This window comes from Pistacia vera, unplaced genomic scaffold, assembly GCF_008641045.1.
Source record: "Pistacia vera cultivar Batoury unplaced genomic scaffold, PisVer_v2 Contig268, whole genome shotgun sequence".
Classification (NCBI taxonomy): Eukaryota; Viridiplantae; Streptophyta; class Magnoliopsida; order Sapindales; family Anacardiaceae; genus Pistacia; species Pistacia vera.
Genome location: NW_022196077.1, coordinates 427,583 through 443,498, shown reverse-complemented (window position 1 = coordinate 443,498; position 15,916 = coordinate 427,583). Strand labels below are relative to the sequence as shown.

The following is a 15,916-nucleotide window of genomic DNA, read 5'->3' as shown; positions in this document are numbered from 1 at the left end:
ATTATTTTGTTTCATGTTTACTGTTTAGGATTTTATTTGTTTTATTTTCTATTGTTTTCGTGTGGTTATTGGTCAGAATAGGATTTAATCGAATCATTCCCTATGGATTGACCCTTGCTCACCCTAGCAATTTAGTAGTTAGGTTAGTAAGGTTATTAATTTGGAGCATTCGACAGCTACCAATTACCCCATCTCAGAGCAACCCTCAACCCCTACTGCTTGCACCTTTCTAGCCAACACCCAAAATAACCACCCAGCCAACCCACAAAAGCAACAACCACAGCCAAGCATGAGGCTCACTTTCCAGCCACAAAACACCATGAGGGATACTCCTTCTTAAAATCAAACCCGCTCCGGTAAAAGAATCACTTTGCTGCTTTAGAGACTTTTTACTAGAATGTTACGACCATTCACTGTAACAGCTGAATCTCTTTGCGCCAACCGCTTACTTTTATCTTACGAGTAACTCCCTTTGACTGTAAAAAGAGCAAAATATGTTTTGTTATTATTAAGATATATTAACAGGTATTGTTGATTGACGTTGACCACCGTTGATTGTCAACCTACTACCATCGATAATTTTAAATTTATGAATAAATTATTAAATATTATTTAATTTTTTGTACATATATGAAGGTTTTTTTTTTTTTTTTTTTTTTTTTTAAATAGACTTTTCAAAAGCAACTTTTAAATTCAAAAGCTACAAAAATCTCCTCTAGAATCATTTCATGAAATAGAATATTCAATAATAACTTCTCTTATAATCAATTTTAAAATGTAGATAGCAAAGACATTTGAGTCATAGCTTATTAAATAAGTGCTATTAGAGAAATTACAACTCCAAACTCACCTAATTCTGTATGAAACTGAAATAAAAGGGTAAAGCATGTTGAGCCGATACAACACATGGGTGAATGTACTTTGCATCAAGTTAGAATAAGACTTACAACATTTTGTTTTGATATGGGCATTACAATGGTAATATTGAAATTATTCTACAAGAGTGGAGCAATTGCATCCTATTAATTGATAAATAATCTCCATTTCTTAGACACATCATTTCAAAATTTAAAATTACTTTTATTTATGACACCCTATAAATTTCATAAATGCCATTCTTTCCATTTTCGATATATTAAAAGAGTTAACATTTCATTACCTTATACTATATACCCCTACCATCGCTATTCCTAAAATATAATTTTTGATAATTAAATTGAAATTTCATAACAAATTTAAGATGGATAAAAAAAAAAATAATAAATAACTTTACAAATAATCTCGAACACAAGACAGTGAAAAAACATAAAAAAAAAAATATAAATTTATATATAGAACAACAACATGCAATGATTTTTTTCCATAAAGTAGAATGTTGCTACTCAACTTTTGAGTTATCTAAGAAGATATGGTTGCGAAAGATGCCTATGAAGTGAAATATTTTAGAAAACAGGTCATACGTATCACAAATTCACCAATATGATAATGTAGTATGTCAAAAACAATTTGGCAATTTTTAGCAAGCATGTTTTGTGTATGCAAGAAAATAATGTGTTAGGGCCAAAAAATGTCCTTGGCCCAAATACGGGAACACTTCTGACAAAGAGGAAAGCCTAGGCCCAGTTCCGATGCACCCCAAGCTAGAATTTCCCAAATGAGGCCCATTCGGTATGAAGTACAGTCGGTCCATACCATCTGGACTGGGCCTCCTGATCCCAGCACACCTTTTGGGCTTATGGTCAAATTCGGAGCTCACAGTCACCTACGGATCACACTCCTACTTGAACTTTGATAAGGCAGTCCACTACTACCCTAATTCCTCCAAGGTCTATATCCGAGTCATGCTCGGACTCCCTTTCACGCCAGGATAAGGGGGCCAAAGGATACACCCCTAGGAGGAACGACTACTACGAGGACTCCCAATCCCACTAGGATTGGGAAACCATATAGTTACTATTTAAACAATGGCCAACCCTCTCACAAAGGAGATCACATTACACCTTCAGACCCTGGAGTTCCCGCTTGAGAACTTCGCATTACAGCCATAGTCACAGTCCCTGACTAGACTTCTGGTAACCTTTCTTCTCCCTAGCCCTCACCAAATTAGCCTCTTTCAGCCTTGCTGACTTGAGGGTTGGAGTGCCTGTAGAAAACATGACCCTAGTGTTTTCTGTCGCTTCTTGTTTGTTTCCTTACGCATGTAGGTGCAGCAGATCGCTAGTGGCCTTAACCTCACAGGATCAGTCGCTCATTCCGTACAAGTAGATTTTATTTCTACAGTTTGGTGCCCACTGTGGGGCCTCTAGCAATCATTCGTCTCAACGAACCTTGCTACGTGAAGAAACTTTCCATGGCTAACAATTTTGACAACACTAACCCTGGCCTCGAGGCCAAATTGGAGGCTCTGACCGCCTTTATGCAACAGAACTTAGACAAGGTGGCCGCACTGGAAGCTGAGAACATTGCCATCCGGACCGAAAATGCTCCATCGGGGCCAAAAGCTAGTCTCTGAAAGAGAAGGTAAGTTAGTTTTATGATCTTGAGCTTCTACCTTGTCAAGTACCACCAAATCGGTTCCGCGCCTCAGTTCCGTCTATGCAACCTCTCCAGACTCCAGAGCATAGACCCACAACCTCAAATAAAAGGTCGCATCAACTATGTTCGTCATTGGTCGATGATTCAGCCTTGATTCATGGACAAAGGGATCTGCCAATGGAACCCCTCTCGGTTGATCTGCCTCAGGCCCAAGATCAAGGCGTCCAAGTGATAGAAAGCCCGCTACAACAAAAACCGCCCATCCTCGCCATCCCACCTCACCTTCGGTCAACCATCCCTACATAAACCCCATTCGACTCCGTTCATCCTCGCGGGTTGAGCGGTGACCCACTTTAAACCATCCCACTTGAGTCTATCCATACCAACGGACAAAGCGAGTATCAAATAACCTCCCTAACCATTCATGTAGGATGAAACACTCAATCAGTTATAATGGGAGTCACCCAACTGGAGGGAATGAACGGGGATCCAAGCTACCAAACGATACACGAATGAATGATCCACCAGGCTACAACATGTGGGTTAACCCAACAAAATGCACCGAGTGCGAATCCTCTAGCCAACCAAGTCAATTAGGATGACCTAGTGGTATCTGCCTCTCCCATGGAATAGATATTTGCCAAGAGACTAGCCGACGTAGAGGTAGTGATGAGGTGCATACCAGGAATGCCAATCCCCACCAAAAAAAGCAAGCCTCACTGCTATGCTGATTCTCCTTTCGTGGATGCGATCGCACCAGCTGACATGCCCCACAAATTCACTATCCCTAGCATGAAACCCTATGATGGTGCAACCAACCTAGATGATCACATAGCCTCGTACAAGCAGCGAATGTTCACTGTCTCGATACCCCAAACGCTAAGGGAATCTTGCATGTGTAAGAGTTTTGGTTCAGGCCTATCTGGTCCAGCTCTTCAGTGGTACACTAACCTCCCAAACGGTTCAATCAACTCATTTGCACAGCTTATCAACACCTTTGTGGAGCAATTCACCAGCAGCAAGAAACTTGAGAAACTATCGACCAACCTGTACAAAGTATACCAGAAAATGGGGGAGCCGCTAAGAGAATATGTCAGTAGATTCAACAAAGAAAAAATCTCCATCTTTTCCTATAACCCCAAGTCGACCATAGACGCCTTCAGGAAGGGTCTCCTCCTAGATGGTGAATTATACAAAGAATTGACGAAGCTTGGTTGCACCACGATGAAAGACGCCTTGGCCAGAGCGATGATTCAAATAAGGTGGGAGGAAGATGAGATGAATCGGGCAAGTCATGCCAGGTATGACCCAAGGCAGAATGATAAGAGGCTAGAGCTCAGATCGATTGAACCCCGTCACCAACCCCCTCCACGCAATTTGAACGAAGTTAGAAAACCATATGACCGACAGCTACTTAGAACTAACAATAGACCAACTGGATCGAGCCGATACAAAATCCCAAAGTACAACCTCAACTCAAACCGGCCTAGGTTGTGGCAATCATGAAAGGAATGGGGTCTAGCATTAAGTGGCTAGGAAAGCTCAATGCCGAAGCAAGGAGAGACATGACCAAGTGGTGCAAGTTCCAGGGCGACCATGAACATAACACCGCGGACTGCATTGCCCTGCAGTTGGAGGTCGTCGCACTACTGAAGAGGAGACATCTCCGAGATCTGTTGATAGATAAAGGGAAGAATACCATTAGCTAGAAAGCACGAAAGAAACATCTCCACCTCTATGGGAACCTACGACAAAAGGATTCTGCTGAATCATCTCAGGAGGGTCAGAGATCAGTGGGGTCAGTTATTCCTCAGCCAAACGCTATGCTAGAGCCAAAAATAACCATCAAATCCAATCCATCCATCCGTCCTCTTGGTCACACACCCACCAGGTAATCCAGCTCAAAGATGATGGGCCAGTCACCTTGGCTGCCCCTCATCACGATTCTCTAATCATCTCCCTCCAGATCGCCAACATCCTAGTCAAGAGAGTATTCATAGATAGGGGGTCCTCGGCAAACATTCTTTTCCTTGAAGCAGTAAAGGCCATGCGTTTGGAAGAAACAAACATCAATAAACGACCAACCATATTGGTCAGGTTCAGCTCCGAGCAAAAATACACCATCGGAGGGATCGTCCTTCCTGTTTACGCCAGCAAAGTAAATAAGCAAACTGTTTTTTAAGTGATTGACTATCCGTTACCACACAACATCATCTTGGACCGACCTTGGATCCACGACACGCGAACTGTTCCATCCACCTTCCACCAAACGATCAGGTTTCCTACAAAATGGGGAGTAAGGGAAATCAAGGGCAACTCTAAGGCTTCCAGAGTTTGTTACAAGAATGCCTTCAAAAGCAAAGGTAATGCTTCATAGCAACTACTCCAATCCCTCCGACCGAGCCAGATCAACCATCTATCGAAGAGTTGGATGAAGTGCAGATACACTCGGAAGACCCTAAAAGAAAGACCCATATAGGTTCTCGCCTTAGGCCTGAAACAAGAGAGAAACTCATAGAATTCTTTAGACAAAACTAGGACTGCTTCACCTGGTCCCACGCTAACTTGATAGGAGTCAGCCCAAGGGCAATGGTCCACCACCTCAAAGTAGATCCAGATCACTCGCCAAGCAAGGCGAAGGAAGTTCGTACCAGAGTGCAACCAGATTGTTAATGAAGAGATTGAAAAGTTACTAAGTAATGATCTGATCAGAGAGGTCCACTACCCCGAATGGCTGGCAAACATCATGGTTGTAAAGAAAAACAACGGAAAGTGGAGGGTCTGCATGCCCTAAGGACTCCTTCCTGCTCCCACATATCGACATGATGGTCAATGCGATCGCAGGCCACGAGCTCCTAAGTTTCATGGATACTTCTCAGGGTACAACTAGATTTTGATGTACCTCGATGACCAGGAGAAGACAGCCTTCATCACAGAGAGGGGAACCTCCTACTACAAGGTGATGCCATTCGGTCTCAAGAACGTCAGGGCTACCTATCAGCAACTAGTCAATAGAATGTTTGCCGAACACCTCGGGGACACCATGGAGGTTTACATCGACGACATGCTCATCAAGTCCTTAACGACCGAGCAACACCTTAACCATCTCAATTAGGCGTTCGCCATCCTAAGGAAGTATAACATGAAGCTGAATCTAGCCAAATGCTCGTTTGGTGTCTTGTCAGGTAAATTCTTGGGATACATGGTAACTCAGTAGGGGATAGAAGTCAACCCCAACCAGATCAGAGCGATCCTTAATATACCATCACTAACTTGAATCAAAGATGTCCAGCGCGTTACAGGACGAGTGGCCACTTTAAGCCGCTTCATCTCCAAATCCGCTGACAAGTGCCACCACTTCTTCCACACACTCAAGAAATCTAAAAAGTTTGAATGGGCCCTCCCTGCGAGGAAGCCTTGCAACAATTGAAGAGATACTTGACCTCCCATCCGCTCCTTTCTAAGCCTGTAGATGGGGAGAAGCTTTACACCTACCTGGCAATCTCAGAGACAGTAATCTTAGCAGTGTTAGTTTGGGAAGATAATACGAAGCAGCTGCCGGTTTACTATGTAAGTAAGTCACTCCTGGACGCTGAAACACGATGCAGTCAGCTGGAGAAACTGGCCCTCGCCCTCGTCCTCGTCCTCGTCCATGCATCCAGGAAGCTCAGGCCATACTTTCAGTGCCACTCTATAATCGTACTCACCTTTTTTCCACTCAAGAAGATACTATACAAGCCAGAGTTATCAGGCCGACTCACGCAATGGATGGTAGAGCTTAATGAGTTCAACATATCTTTCTAGCCACGTACTGCCGTCAAGTCCCAAGCACTGGCAGACTTCATAATTGATTTCACCTCGAACACCATCATCCAAGCAGAAAGAGAGTTATTATGTTTGAACAGTGGGTCACCTTCAAAGTGGACTCTCTTAGTGGATGGCTCAAGCAATGTGAATGGAAGTAGGCTGGGGTTAGTATTAACTACACTAGAGGGAGACGTTATTCAGCGGGCCATACGATGTGGATTCAAGTGTACCATCAACGAAGCCGAATACGAGGCTCTCATCGTTGGACTCTCCCTAGCCAAGGAAATCGGAGTAAGGAGGCTGGAGGTAAAATCTGACTCCCAACTTGTGGTCAACCAACTGCAAGGCACTTACCAAGCACGTGACTCGAAGATGACAATCTACTTGAACCTAGTCAAAGAATTGCAGACCGAATTCTAAGAATTCTCCATCGCCCAAGTCCCAAGAGTGGAGAATACTCATGCTGACACCCTTACTGACCTCGGTTTAGCCTTTCAATGTTCTTCCCAGCCATCCATCCCATTTTTATTCCTACAATGGCCAGCCAACTAGAAGGAACAACTAACAAGCAAGGCGCCCAAAGAAGCAATGGACATCGAACTAGCTGACTCTTGGATGACCTCGATAGTGAAATACTTGGAACACAATGAGCTCCCAGCCGACAAGAACGAAGCACACTGCCTAAAAACAAGAGTCGTTAGGTTCACCATGTATGAGGGCCAACTCCTTAGGAAGTCATTCTCTGGTCCCTACCTCAAGAGCATAACCCCAGAAGAGGCCAAACGGGTTCTTGCCGAACTCCATAAAGGCGAATGTGGAAACCATGCAGGAGGACGCAGCCTCGCACACCGAGTGATCATCACTGAATACTATTGGCCAATCATATGCACTGATTCATCAGCTTATATGAAAAGATGTGATAGCTGTTAGAGGTTCGCACATGTCTCACACCTCCCACCCGAGCGACTTCACTCCACTCTCACACCTTGGCCATTCATGAACTGGGGAATGGATATAGTGGGAAAGCTCCCGACCACGCCTGGGCAACGAGTCTTCATGTTGGCTGTGACTGATTACTTTACCAAGTGGATCGAAGCCGAAGCATTCGCACAAGTCAAAGTCTGAGAGGTAAAAGCTTTCATCTGGAAAGCAGGTTTGGGATACCGAAGGAAATCATCACCGACAATGGATCCTAATTTATCAGTTCAGGCTTCAGGGATTTCTGCAACATATGGGGGATTAAGCTAAACTTCTCTACCCCCTGCAACCCCCAGTCCAATGGCCAGGCCGAATCATCAAATGAAACCATCATGCAGGCTTTCAAAAAGCGTTTGTAGAAAGCCAAGGGTGCATGGGCAGATGAACTACCTAGAGTCATTTGGTCTTACCGAACTACAACCCGCTCATCAACAGGCAAAACTCCTTTCTCCCTCGCAAATGGATCTGAGGCAGTCATTCCAGCCGAAGTATCGGTTCCTTCGGCCAGACAAAGAAATCAACAACTAGAACCTTTGCTAGAACCTAGACACCGTCCACGAGCTACGCAAACAGACGAACATTTGCAATGCAGCCTATCAACTACAGGCCGCCCAACACTATAACCGCAACATCAGGATTAGAACTTTCAAAACAGGCGACTGGGTCCTCTGCAAGGTCTTTCAAAACACTAGCAAGATCAACTCGGGCAAGCTCGACCCTACCTGGGAGGGTCCTTACAAAATCACCAAAGAAGTATGGAAGGGCACCTACTGACTCCAAACTCCCGAAGGTAAAGACATCAGCAATAGTTGGAATGCAATCCACCTCAAATGCTACTACTTTTAGGTGAACTCATTCGTCTACATGTTTGTTTTCTTTTTGTTTTTATTTAAAAAAAGGGATGAGTGGGCCTATCCACCTCCTTCATAGACAGTCGGCCTCATGGCCCAAATTCAATGAAGTATTATTCAGTAATTTACACCTTCGGTCGACCCTACCTGATTCATGAGTTTTTATACCTTCAATCGGCCCTTCCCGATCCACGAGTTTACACCTTCAAATCGGCCTTACTCGATTCATGAGTTTACACCTTCGAATCAACCTTGCCCGATTCACGAGTTTACACTTTTGATCAGCCCTATCTGATTCACGAGTTTACACCTTGGAATTGACCCTGCCCGATTCATGAATTTATACCTTGGAATCGGCCCTGCCTAATTCATGAATTTACACCTTCGAATCGGCCCTACCTGATTCATGAGTTTACACATTCGAATCAGCCCTGCCCGATTCACGAATTTACACCTTCGAATCGACCTTGCTTGATTCACGAGTTTGCACCTTCAATCGGCTCTGCCCGATTCATAAGTTTTCACACCTTTGATCGGCCTTGCCTGATTCATAAAGCTACACATTCAGTCGGCCTAGACCGATTGAAGGGTTCTTGCACCTCAAAATCGACAAGTCATCGACATAACCCAATAAAGAGTCCACAAAACTCAGCCACTCGGCCGCACCAAAATAATAACACAAGCATGCGGTTCAACTCCTAATGCATCTATGAACAAACAAGCAATCAACTTATTCATCCATAAGGAAAGCATCAAAAACAGAATCACAAGTATAATTTAGAAAAAGCCTTAAGCGGCTGAGTTCCAAGTACAATGTGAGGCACACACGCTAGGAAAGGGCATTGTAGGCCCAAAAAATACATGAGCAAAAAAAAAAAAAAAGCAAAGTCTCATTGGTGCGAGTCGTCTCACCCATCTCCGACTCGATCACCCTATTACCAGCCCCCGCACTCGCCCTTATAGCCTGGTTGCTCACATCCTCAATAGTCGATGGCCCCGACTGGCTAGAAAACTCGAGTACATGCTCATCAATCTGCTCCTCCGTATGCCTAGCGGCACCCTCCTCCCCTATCATCTCTTGCATGAGTTGGGTGTCTTCATCTGGATTCTTGTGAGAGGTGTTCCCAGCCTTGTACTCAAGCATGAGCTCTCCCCTGGCCCTAATGATAGCATCATTGGTAATTTTCAGACACTACTCCTTTAGGGACTCGACCTCTACAGTCTTTTTGGCTAGCTCCCTCCTTAGCTACTCGAGCTCACCCTCGGCCTCCCTCAGACGCTGCAGGCTCTCCTGTTTGGCCTTCTGGGTTGCCGCCTCTCTCTGGCACAAACTAGTATTCGCTTTGGACACATCCTGTATCCTCTTCTCCTACGCCATGATGGACTTCCTCAGATGCAGGCTACTCGTGAATACCTGCATAACAAAACAATTTGATCAGTATACGACCACGATAAACACAATAAAGCAAAAACTCTTGCCCATACCTGAAAAGCACAGGATACCCCCTAATCAGTGGCCGTGATCGCACCCATCTGGTTCAAACTAGTCTCATCCGCCAGGAACAAGAACGAGTCAGCTAACTAGGTCATGGAAGCTACATCAGAATAGGTCAATGCGGAAGCCAAAATCTTGAAGGTAATCATCTTAGTATCCTCATCCAAGACCGCAGTCTCGGATGATCAGGCTCCGACGGCAGGCTGACGACTTCATGGAGACGCCACCATATCTTTCGCTCTTCTCTCATCTCTAGCCAAGGATTCCCTCTTTTGCTTTTCTCGACGCCTAGCGATAGACTCGCTCACACTAGGGATGGTCAACTTCTTCATTAATCTTTTTGCAATCACAAACTCTCCAACGGTTAATAGGTTTAGCCTCGACTTACCGTAAGTGGTATGATTGTAGTAGCGAGTTAGAAGCACATTCCAAGTTTGCTTCAATGAAGGGAAAGGGATACCTCGCTAAATCGCTCCTACTCCAGCCCAAAGATGGCTCGTCCTAAGGTTAGCTTCCTCCAAAACCACTCGTTAGTCCCTCTGCACTTTGGGAACGACTAGAACCTTCTATGTTTGCACGTCCAAGCCGTCCCCACTCTGCCCAGCCTGATTGAATTCAAGCTCTGCAAAGAAGAAACACAATAAGATTTAGTAATCAAAGTACAAGACAAAGACAAAGACAAAGTTTCTTATCAATGGCTCGCCAAGTGCTCGGAATCTCACCCTGGCCTTTCTCTCCGAAGACTGCCTCACCCTTCATGAAAAAGTACTGATCCTTCCAGTTCTTGTCACTCGACCGAAGGTCGGTTACTAGGTGAGACCGATCATGCCTGAGGTTGATCAGATATTGACCTTTCTCCTCATTGTTTTCCTTCAGGAAATACGAATACAGCAGTTCATGTAGCCCAAACATCACCTGGTTCCGCACGCGAAGGTCCTCTAGTGCCATCAACAACCTCCAACCGTTCGGCATAATCTAGGACGTGGCAATCATGAAATAGTTCAGCACCTCCCAGAGAAGGCGAACAATAAGAAACCTCAGCCCATTGTGAAACCATTTCTCGTACACACTCACCCAACCTTTTGCCTCCCAGTCGACCCGCTCGTATGACCATGGAGCCCTGATCTCGATTGAATCCAAAATGTAATACATCGTCCAAATCCGCCACACGTCATTATCCTTAAGTACAGACGGATAATCTCGGCTTAGAATCGCACTGCTGGGCTGACTCGGCTCATCCTTGGAGCCACTACCAGATGAGGATGGACTACCAACTCTTTGGAGTCTTCCCCACTCCCCTCTTGCTTGTCCAAACCATTCGGGTTAGCACCACTTGTCCTGGGGCGGCAACGCTCACACTAGTCAGTATACAGACCAGAATGACCCCACCTTCGGGCATCATCATCACCACGGTCAGGGCACCCTCGTACTCATTCCCGACATTTGGCTCAGCCCTACTCAAACCACTTGACCCCGACTCAAACATCTCTAAATCTATTCACTCTGCTCGACCGATCGACCTAATTCGTCAAAACCTTACTGCTTTATCACCACACGCCTTGAGCGACCGACCGACTCACCGACTCCCCTGCTTCAAACTCAATTGCTTAATCACCACTCGCCCCTCACCACTAACCAACCGACTCTATTCAAACCTATAACCGCTCACCCCGATGGACCAACGCCGTCCAAACCTATCACCACTCACCTAGGCTGACCTACTCCCTTGGAAACCTAGTACTTATTGATCACTGTTCGCCTTGAACGACCGACCGACTTGCTTTCTTAGAATCAACCATTTCCTGATTGGTGCTCCCCCCAAACCATCATGAATTGACAAGACCTTTTTCCGTTCAATCAGAATTTCAAGCTCCGTTCAACCAAAATTTTAAACTTCTCTAGAGCAAAACCTCTTCTCTAGAATTTTCAAAATCTTTCAAAAAGAAAAACACCATCGAATCCAACTCCAAATCTACCGGAACTCAATGCACACAAAAGAAAAAGGGAAAAGAAAATAAAGCAACGAACAAACGGTGCAAAAGCAATCGGTCACCTCCATCTGACCGGTCAGTCGCACCAAAGACCTCACCAACTGCGAGCATGAACATGCCAGTAATCGGTCAACCACAAAGGCCGACTAAAGATTCCACAAGCGATTCCTACTCTCTAAGTTAAGCATCCCTTAACTCAGAGAGTGAGGGGAAAACTGTTAGGGCCAAAATATGTCATTGGCCCAAATAGGGGAACACTTCTGACAAAGAGGAAAACCTAGGACTAGTCCCGATGCGGCCTAAGCTAGAATTCCCCAAATGAGGCCCATTTGGTATGAAGTACAGTTGGTCCATACCATCTGGACCCGGGCCTCTTGATCCCAGCACACCTTCTGAGCTGGTCAAATTCGGAGCCTACAATCACCTACGGATCACACTCCTACTTGAACTCTGATAAGACAGTCCACTACTACTCTAATTCCTCCAAGGTCCATATCCGAGTCATGCTCGGACTCCCTTTCATGCCAGAATAAGGGGGCCAAAGGATACACCCTTGGGAGGAACGACTACTATGAGGACTCCCAATCCCACCAGGAATTGGAAACCATACAGTCACAATTTAAATAGAGGCCAGCCCTCTCACAAAGGAGATCACATTACACCTTCAGACCCCGGAGTTCCCGCTTGAGAACTTCGCATTACAACCGTAGTCACAGTCCTTGACTAGACTTCTGGTAACCTTACTTCTCTCTAGCCCTCACTAAATTAGCCTCTTTCAGCCTTGCTGACTTGAACATCGGAGTGCTTATGACAAACACCACCCTAGTGTTTTCTGTCACTTCACATTTGTTTCCTTACGTGTGCAGGTGCAACAGATCACTAGTGGCCTCAACCTCATGGGATCAGTCCCTTCTTCCGTAAAAGTAGATTTTTAGGTCTACATAATGTAGTATAGTAATTGAGTGAAGCAAAATTTAGAAAAACAAAGCATTCGTCGAAGCTCTAGAGGACTTCAAACAATGACGACGACGCAACAACACGTACTAAGCTAAAACAAAATAGCAAGTTGGATGCCAATCAGATGCAGATGGAAGCGAGTGGATACAAATACTAGTTAGATAACAACACACAACACTCTTTAATCTTTTGAGATTTTTTTTCAAGCTCTACAAAGACCTTTGCAAGCAATTTCGGCACCTTCGACAAGTACAACCAGGTTCTTTTCCTGTCAATGATTTCAAAATTGAGCCTAGAAATGTCATGTTACAAATCATTTTAAAACACATCATATGAGCACTCAAATGTGATATATTAATAAGAAGTTAATCATTCTAGAAAACACAGTCATATGTGTGATAAATTCACAAGAAAGCCTCAGATTTTTTTGCTCGAGCACAAGCAAAACAACAATGGATCAATTCTTAATTTGATTGGCATTCTTGCCTCCTTGTTTATTTGATATTTATTTTTGAGAGCTACTTTTTGCTGTAGGCTAATTGATAGTATCCTAAAACCTTACTTGGATCCAAGGGCTTCCCTGATAATGAAGTTTTCAAATGTAAATCGATAAGTAATGTAATCTTTAATTGACTATATAAGGAAGTCACATCATTTAATAGCCCTACTAATCACGATAATAACATAAAAGAAAATAATCAAACATTCGTATTGGTCTAATACAGTATGTTAAAAGGATTTGGAAAATTGACACCATAGCATACATGTAGTAGTGGCAGATCAGGACCACTGCATGGATTTTGTACACATGAAGCTTTTAACTTGAAATTCAGCTTAATTTGGTTAGAGATTTTGTAGCTGCAGCTAGCAGATGCTAGGAAGTTTTCGACATGTAATCTACCTCTACCAAGATATATGTGTTCTCAAAAGAATTTGGGAATGGACCCATGAAATCAATCCCCCACACATCAAAAAGCTCATCCACCAAGATGTTGTTCAACGGCATCTCATCTCTTTTTGAAATATTACCCATCCGTTAACATTGGTCACACTCCTGAATCATCCGAAAAGAATCCTTAAAGAGGGTTGGCCAATAAAACCCCGATTGTAGAACCTTGGCTGCTATCCTAGCTCCTCCAAAATGGCCACCTACTTCCCTCTCGTGACAATGTCGTAGAATGTTTTCCATCTCCTCATTTGGGACACATCTCTATATCATTTGATCAGCACAGTGTCTATAAAGAAATGGCTCTTCCCAAAAGTAGTACTTCAAATCTGAGAAGAATTTTCTCTTTTGTTGGAACGTCACACCACTTGGGAGCACCCTTGATGACAAATAATTTGCAAAATCTGCATACCATGGTGCTTCATCCACTCTCATCAATGTCTCATCCAGAAATGTTTCTCTAATTAGGACTTCCTCCTCAGTTCCCTGGATTGGTCTTTCAATCCTTGATAAGTGATCTGCCACAACATTTTCTGACCCCTTCTTATCTCGAATTTCCAACTCAAACTCCTAAAGCAATAGGATCCATCTTATCAGCCAAGGTTTTGCTTCTTGCTTTGCCAATAGGTGCTTGAGTGCTGAATGGTCCATGTAGACGATCACCTTTGCACCTAACAAATACGAATGAAATTTGTCAAAAGCAAAAACCACATCCAACAATTCTTTTTCAGTGGTGATGTAATTCAATTGTGCATCAGTGAGTATTTTGCTAGCATACTAAATTACATGCAACACTTTGCTTTTCGTGTTAGAGTAGATGCCCTAGAGCCAATCAATTATTGTAGAATTGACTCTTTGTAATAATGTTCATTAATCAATAAAAGACATTTTATTCTATATTGCGTAAATAATTATTATTGCAATATGTATTGATATATGTCCTTAGAATAGTAGAACCATGATGAGGGTATCAAGTGTTTCAAATCTTGATAGTGAGAACCCTATGAGCACATGTGGTGGCCATTCTAGAAACGTCCGTAGCCCCAGTATTATTCTGAAGTAAGGACACAGATAATACGGTAAGGCTATCATAGTGTTGAATGACCCTGTCGAAAGGCAGTGACTGATCTCACTTGTCAAGGTTGTTTGGTGACAACCTGGTGCAACACATGGGTGCTTGCTGTAGGCAATTACACCACAGCAAGTTCACTGGACTGACCCACCAGAGGATTCCATATGGATGGCAACCTCAGTGTCTATGGAACAAATCCTCTAACGAATGGTGGTGCATGTGATCCTTAGACTTGAGATCACCGGAGCGCCTTGTGCACCGATTGGTGNACCGTCGCCGCGGCGAGGAAACTTCTGTCGCCGCGGCGAAACTGTCCAGAAAGTTTCCCGTGGCTTCAACACCTCTTCGCCGCGGCGAAGATTCTTCTTCGCCCCGGCGAAGCTTGGCATACTACACTTCTTCTATTTTTAACCACTTTCAAGGCAATTATTCAACACAACACTCATACTAATGTCAACAAACAATATTACCACGACGCCCTCTCAAAAAGAGCAAACGAAGGAACAATAACTACGTACCTCAAGTGGGGCGTTACAGTCTTCTTCTTCATCCATATCTCAACTCTGAAGCCATTTTCTTGCTCGAACTCTTAACATCTTCATGTTTCGAAGAAAGAAGAAGAAGATATGTTCACTAAGTTTGCATGGTTATCTAGTTTTCTTCTACCCAAATCTCTACCCTTGAATTTGAGAATGATTATTGTAGAGTACAAAGGAAATAAGCCTTAATCGCTTAAGCAATGCGGGATATCGCTTAAGCGATCATGACTTATATATATTGGATCGCTTAAGCGAGATAAGACATCGCTTAAGCGATCCTGTGTTTGAGAATGAATTATTATAAGTACAAAAGGAAATTTTCCTTGATCGCTTAAGCGATCACGGCTTATGTATACTAGATCGCTCAAGCGAGAGCCCACATCGCTTAAGTGATCCTTAATTTAGAATGATTATTAAGTATAAAGGAAATTAGCCATGATCACTTAAGCAACGTGGGATATCGCTTAAGCGATCAAGACTTATGTATACTAGATCGCTTAAGCAAGACAAGACATCGCTTAAGCGATCCTGTATTTGAGAATGAATTTTCCAAGTACAAAGGGAAATTTGCTTTGATCGCTTAAGCGACGTGGGTTATCACTTAAGCGATCATGGCTTATGCATACTGGATCGCTTAAGCGAGATCTGAAATCGCTTAAGCAATCCTGTAGTTGAGAATGAATTATTCCAACTACAAAAGAAAATTTACCTTGATCGCTTAGGCGACGTATGTTATCGCTTAAGC

General features: G+C 43.7%; 1 protein-coding gene across 1 annotated transcript; it reads left to right on the top strand.

Moving 5' to 3' along the window:
• Nucleotides 1–3,204: 3,204 nt before the first annotated feature.
• LOC116133306 lies at nucleotides 3,205–4,041 on the top strand. Its single transcript, XM_031419019.1, has one exon. It carries the CDS (start codon nucleotides 3,205–3,207, stop codon nucleotides 4,039–4,041), a length of 837 nt encoding a protein of 278 aa, XP_031274879.1.
• Nucleotides 4,042–15,916: the final 11,875 nt, after the last annotated feature.